Here is a 6,275-nt window from a genome sequence, read left to right as displayed (position 1 = left end):
TAATAAATAACTTTACTTTTAATACCTAAGTTTATTTACTAATAAATAACTTTAATTTAACTTAAGTTTATTTATTAGTAAATAACCTTAGCTTTAATACCTAAATTTATTTATTAGTAAATAACTTTAGCTTAACTTAAGTTTATTTACTAATAAATAACTTTATTTTTAATACTTAAGTTTATTTACTAATAAATAACTTTAGCTTAATTTAGGCTTATTTACTAGTAAATAACTTTAACTTAACTTAGGCTTATTTACTAATAAATAACTTTAAGTTTATTTACTAGTAAATAACTTTAGTTTAAAAAAACCTTATTTTTTCTAACCTTTTACCCTAATTACTAGTATAGTTTAGCTACTATTATCTACTAGTAAATAACTTTAGCTTAACTTAGGTTTATCTACTAGTAGATAACTTTAAGTTTATTTACTAGTAGATAACTTTAGCTTTAATACCTAAGTTTATCTACTAGTGGATAACTTTAGTTTAAAAAAACCCCTATTTTTTCTAACCCTTTACCCTAACTACTAGTGTGGTTTAGCCACTGTTATGGATCTCTTCATGACCGTCATGGCGGCCGCGAAGCCGTACCTGTCCGACCCGCGGCTCGTTCCGATTCCGTGGACAGGGCTCAGCGGCGGCGGTGCTACACTGAAGCCGTTGAAGATCGGGTTCATGATGGGCGACGGCGTCATTGTCCCGCAGCCGCCCGTGCTCAAGGCTCTGGAATGGGCAAAGGCGAAACTCACGGGCGCGGCCGCCGCAGATGGCTTCTCCGTCACGACCTTTACACCGTATAAAGTGGCCGAGGCCATGAAGAATATCCGCAAAGCATACTACCCAGACGGCGGCAAAACAGTCAAGGCACACTTGGCAGCGACGGGGGAGCCGATGCTTCCCTTGACGCAGTGGATCATCAAGGATGCCGAGGGGCCCGACGTGACCTCGGCCGGCGTCCTCGAGCAGAGACTGGTGCGTGATAAATTCAGGGGTGATTTTGCAAAGCACTGGACCGCGCAGGACGTCGACGTCGTCGTCTGTCCCGTCTTTGTCGGCCCCGCCTGCGAGCACGAGTCGGCGTTTTACTGGAACTACACGGCATTCTGGAACTACGTCGACTGCCCTGGCGTGGTGATTCCTACGCCCATCAGAGCGGGCAAGAGAGGAAGCGAAGCGTACGCATCGGCGGATGCCCTCGGTGAGCAGGATAAGCATGTCCGCGAGTTGTGGGCCAAAGGTGATTTCGAGGGCGCACCGGTGAATATTCAGATTGTGGCAAGAAAGTATCATGATAACGAGTTGTTTGCGGCGCTGGCCAGGATGAAGAGCGCATTGGAAATGTAAATTACTAGAGATAAACAGTCTCAATACAAATAAAATACTAATACAAGAGATTACAGAGTAAGTGGACTTGTGGCTGACACAGTCCATCACCGACGCTAAGCTGCTCTTATCTTGTAAAGGAAGCTTGGTGGCTTGCGGAGCGCGCTCTTGGAGATTTCCATTGCCATCCTGGGGCAGTATTTTAAAAACGGCAGTAGGGTGAGTTATATCTAGCCGCGACCGTTGGCCCGAATGATAAGATCGGTTAGGGAGTCTATTGTGCTGGTCGTGAGCATACCAAGAGTCGAATGAGGGGGCTGGAGAGTATTGCCATGCTTATCGCTATTCAGTCTGAGACTGTAATTTTGTATCTCGACCATTGCGTGCTGTTCCGTAAAGTCCCGGTTGAGTCTGCTCAAATAATGCAAGCTGCGCTCCAGAATGTGGCACTTGTATACACAATGTTTTCTTTATCATCTACCTGATCGTCTATCGCTCCCATACTTCCATCATCAAGTCGCCTCCTTTGTATTACACAATTTCGCAGCAGCCAGTATCAGGCCACCAACCACGAGGCATGCGCCTCCCCAGAGCTGTGCACCAAGGTACATGCCACCGCGCACGTCAATAAGCTTGCCAGCGAGCGGCGGGCCGGTCAGCGCAGCAATACTCACGACGCTGAAGATCATGCCTATTCTCGTCCCGCTCTTGCTGAGATCTTTTGTTAAGCCTGCCAGGGTCGAAGGGAAGAGTCCTTGAATGCCAGCGCCAAAATAGCCGAGAAATATGATCCAGATGTACTCGTCTCTGATGCTTCTTACGCCCACCCATGCAAAAACGCACACGGCCATGGAGAAGACAGTGGGCAGGAACACGTTGACGGCACCAAAGTACCGGTCGCCGAGATAGGCGGGAATGAGTCGGCCCGGGATCCCGACGGCGTTGATGACGATGAGCATGTTGAACGAGTCATCTTGCGACCCTTTGAGAACATTGACAGCGTAGGCACGCGCCTGAATTCCGATCAGCACAGCACACATCCCAGACGCGCAGTGGCACTTACATAAAAGTAGACAAAATACGTTGCCCACAGCGTGATAAACATGCTCATCGCGAAAAGAACATACGTCGCTTCCTGAAACGCCGTCGTGTCGATAAACGCGCCGGCCTTGCGGGGTGCCAGCCGGGTGCGCACACAGAGCAGCACGATGGCGTACACGGCGAGGACGACGAAGCCCATGACGCGCAGCGTCCATGCAAATCCCACGCGGTGCAGAAGCGTGCGCGCAATGAGCGGGAACACGATGCCGCCGGTGGCGCCGCCGCACGCGCTCGCCGAGATGGCCAGCGAGCGCCTGCGCGCAAAGTACACGGCCGTGTTGGCCACGGTTGGCGCAAAGATGACGCCGCAGCCGAGGCCCTGGCAGACGCCCTGCGACAGCAGCAGCTGCCAGTACCCCGTCGCCGCGCTCGCCGAGAAGATGCCGACCAGCTGCAGCAGCCCGCCGGCAACGAGCATCGGCCGGAAGTAGCCGGCATCGTAGAGGCGCCCGGAGAAGGCGCCGACGAGCAGCACCAGGCAGATCTGCACGCTGCCGATCCACGACACGGCTGACGGGTCCAGGGCCAGCACCTGCTCGTAGTACGGCTGGAAGATGCCGAAGCTGATGATGGAGCCCCACGTGTTGAACACGATGAGGTGCCCGGCGAGGACCTGCAGCCACGCCGTCAGGCCGCCGTCCGGGGGTGGCGCCGCGCCGGCCGGTGCGGTACTTGGCGGTGGTGTTGTTTCCGGACTGCCTTTTTCGGAATTCTGGGTAGTGGCGTCACCGCCACTCTTTGCGGTACCATCTAGGATGTTTTGCCGGCGATTCATCTATTTCGGTATTTGTCGTTGGTTGCGCTGCTGCATTGGACGGTTTTTGGTGTGTGGATGCCTCATGAGAATTTTCGAAGAGCAAGAAGCGAGACGCGTATAAATTTTCTAGAAGGAGCGAGTTCGACTCAGGATGACTGCATGCCAAAAAAAAATGGGAATAGCTTGTAGACTACGCCCTCCGGGGTCCTAGCCATCGGGGAAAGCGGGGATAATAGTGTATAAGAGTCCCGTCTTGGATGGATATGCGACCATCGTCGTCGCTTTTCGGCATCTGCGTTAGCATAGCGAGTGGTGTGCACATCTGAGAGTGAGTTGGGTTTATACAGTTGCTGTCAACCCCCGGGTCCGCTGTCAGGCCTCACCATTGCGGCGCCGCACATGCATTCAAGTTGTTTTTTTCCTGCATACTGGGACAAGTCCTGCAAGACTATTATAGACGTCTATGCTAAATTCCAGTAATTTGTATACGTCGGCGGATACCAGCTAACCTGGTCAAGTCTCAGCCTCAGCCTGATCCGCAGCCTCGTCAATCTTGTGCCACTTCTACCTTGCAGCTCAACCAATACTGCCGCCTATTCCCGCAAACGAACAAGACCGCCGTAGGGTGGCGCTCACTCTGCCGAACCGTCAGCAAGTCCACGTTTGTCCAAAAACATGGACTCGTCGGCGACATCATCCGCATCCGCGGCCCCCAACATCACACCGTCCAAGGAGCAGCGCCCGGCCCCGCGCAAGAAACGATGGGCCCCGAGAGTGAGAACCGGATGCTGGACATGCCGGTATACCCGCCCGGGCTTTCCACTGCCAACATCCTCATCTTCGTTTTGCCCCGCTAACAACACGCAGATCTCGCCACGTAAAATGTGACGAGGCCCGGCCCATTTGCATGCGCTGTCAAAAAACCCAGCGAAAATGCGCCGGCTACCTCGATCCAATAGGTCCCTCGCTACAGCTCAGTACGGCGCCCGCGGGTTGCTGCCCCGAGGGGTTGCGTCTCAACAGCTACTTCCTGCATCACCTGGTTCGCTCCGCGGCCGACGAGTTCGACTGCGACTACTGGCGCTACTACATGCCCCGATTCACGCAGACCGTGCCCGCGATATGGCACGCGACCAATGCGCTCTCTGCCCTGATGTGGGCAGGCAACGGCGACCCGGCAGCAGCCGGCGCCGACTGCGCCAAACTGCACAAGCTCGCCGTCGTGCAACACTCGGCAGCCATGAACGACGTTTTGCGACTGACGAGGAAAAATACCCTGTCTGTCGCTGACAAGGCCGTCATTGTCGTGGCCAACTTTTTCTTCTGCGCCATTGCCGGCCATCCAGGCAACATTGAGACCTTCATGGCCATGCACGGCAAAACTGTCCGGCTCATTCGTCATTGGAGGTTTTGGGAGCTTGTCGACTCTTCCGCTGAAGCAATGCATCTATTTCATCTGTTCATCAAGTCGGTCAGGATCCGTGAAGAATCCTTGCTGCTGACTTGCCAGACGCCCGGCGAGGGCTGGGAAGACGCCGTCGTCTTCCTTCAAAAACGGCCACTTGGCTCGGTCATAAAGGCGTACATAGAGCTCGAAATGCTGTGGATTAGTTTATATGCCGTCTTGGATGGATTCTTTGTCCGATCTAGCGCAACCATGTTAGACGTAGAGGCGACGAATACGCGACGCGCCGAGCTACAACCGCTGTTCCTGATTTGGGAACGACGGTATCAGGCTTTCCTATTTTGCACCCCCAATATTCACCCCGTGGGTGCTGCTGCGCTGAGTGTGCGGTACATTCTCACCCGGATTTGTTTCGAGATGCATCTTCAGCCATTCGAGCATGTAGCCGAAGAGACATGCTGGGACCCGTTTGAAGAAGAGTTCACCTTGGCTTGGCGCATAATCGAGGAGACTCTGACCGCTCCAGCAAGCTTCACCAAATCCTCGCCAGCTCGGTTCAGACCTTCCCTGCGCACGTCGCTTCAATTCATTGCTCGGTATTGTCGGAAGCACAGTCTTCGTCATGCTGCGGCTGCCCTGCTCCGCTCGGAACTGCCCAATGGACAATCGGGAAAGCCTCCAACCACACCTCTTCTTGTTGAAAGCATCATCACATTAGAGGAAAGCGAATCGAAAACTTGTGGTCAAGTTCCAAGATGCCAGCCGGGAGAGTTTATCTGCAATTGGCACCGTGTGGCCAAAGTACATGCAATATCGTTGGAGGAGTCAGAGTGTCACGAGTTCCAGTGTCTAACAGTTGGGGACATTATGGATGGCAGGCCGGGGACCACAGTCCGTTCTACAGCAATACTTTGGGCTTAATAACATGCAGGTTTGTACAGCCCCTTTGTACCGGGATGTACCTTGCTCAAAACTGACGAGGGCCCGCCAGCAAGTCAAGTTCTCTTGGATTGGCCCAAGTACAACTGCGCTACTTCCCACCGTCTCAGCGAAGATGGTATTTTATTGACAGTCACAGTAAAGCATGGGTCATATTTTTAAGAACCGTGTGACTTATATTTCCTCCCCAGAACATTTCTCCACCACATCCATAACCAGGCAGGGCTCCCGAGCAACAAAAACGGATGACTATATAATTGCAACGTACCTTTCTTTGGGTATATCCTCCAACGCCTCCGAATTTCTTCTCGGAATCTTCAAAAAGCTTGTATAAAGCGAAAAGTACTCACACGTAGGATTCAAAGCCATCTGGCGACGGCTAATGGAACCGCACGGTCGCATCGTACACCACGACGTTGTCGCCGGGAGAGACGGGCTTGCCTGGTTGGCCCGGTGAGTTTTTCTCTCTTGTGTCTTTGCCTGACCACTTTAGAATGGCCAGGGGATCAAATATCATGATCAAGACACCTTTTCCGACGACAAGCTGCTCCGTCGTGATTACGAATGTGTGGTTCCAGACGTATTCGTCGATGCCGTTGAATGCCTTGGAACCACGGACAGCCTCCATTGTGTTGTCTGGCAGTGTTAGTTACGGTGATTTCATGGGGAGATTCAAGACGAATGCTGTCAATGACTTGAGCAGCAACTTGTTTGGGGGAGGGGGGGGGGGGGGGGGGTACAACAGT

The 6,275-nt window shown here is 52.4% G+C and overlaps 3 protein-coding genes across 3 annotated transcripts; 2 read left to right on the top strand and 1 right to left on the bottom strand.

Moving 5' to 3' along the window:
• Positions 1–553: 553 nt before the first annotated feature.
• Positions 554–1,348, top strand: CCM_09675 (acetamidase; the record flags this gene model as incomplete). The annotated part of the gene is made up of 1 exon (XM_006674808.1): positions 554–1,348. The coding sequence occupies one exon, from the start codon at positions 554–556 to the stop codon at positions 1,346–1,348; it is 795 nt and encodes a 264-aa protein (XP_006674871.1).
• Positions 1,349–1,839: 491 nt separating this feature from the next.
• On the bottom strand, positions 1,840–3,203 carry CCM_09674 (Major facilitator superfamily transporter; the record flags this gene model as incomplete). Its single annotated transcript, XM_006674807.1, has 2 exons — positions 1,840–2,340; positions 2,391–3,203. The coding sequence occupies 2 exons, from the start codon at positions 3,201–3,203 to the stop codon at positions 1,840–1,842; spliced, it is 1,314 nt and encodes a 437-aa protein (XP_006674870.1).
• A 657-nt stretch (positions 3,204–3,860) lies between these two features.
• On the top strand, positions 3,861–5,511 carry CCM_09673 (C6 zinc finger domain protein; the record flags this gene model as incomplete). The annotated part of the gene is made up of 2 exons (XM_006674806.1): positions 3,861–3,985; positions 4,053–5,511. The coding sequence occupies 2 exons, from the start codon at positions 3,861–3,863 to the stop codon at positions 5,509–5,511; spliced, it is 1,584 nt and encodes a 527-aa protein (XP_006674869.1).
• Positions 5,512–6,275: the final 764 nt, after the last annotated feature.

The sequence above is a fragment of the Cordyceps militaris genome (assembly GCF_000225605.1).
Source record: "Cordyceps militaris CM01 unplaced genomic scaffold CCM_S00010, whole genome shotgun sequence".
In the NCBI taxonomy this organism is placed as follows: Eukaryota; Fungi; Ascomycota; class Sordariomycetes; order Hypocreales; family Cordycipitaceae; genus Cordyceps; species Cordyceps militaris.
The sequence above is the reverse complement of the archived record's forward strand: the minus strand, read 5'-3'. Positions and strand labels throughout refer to the sequence as shown.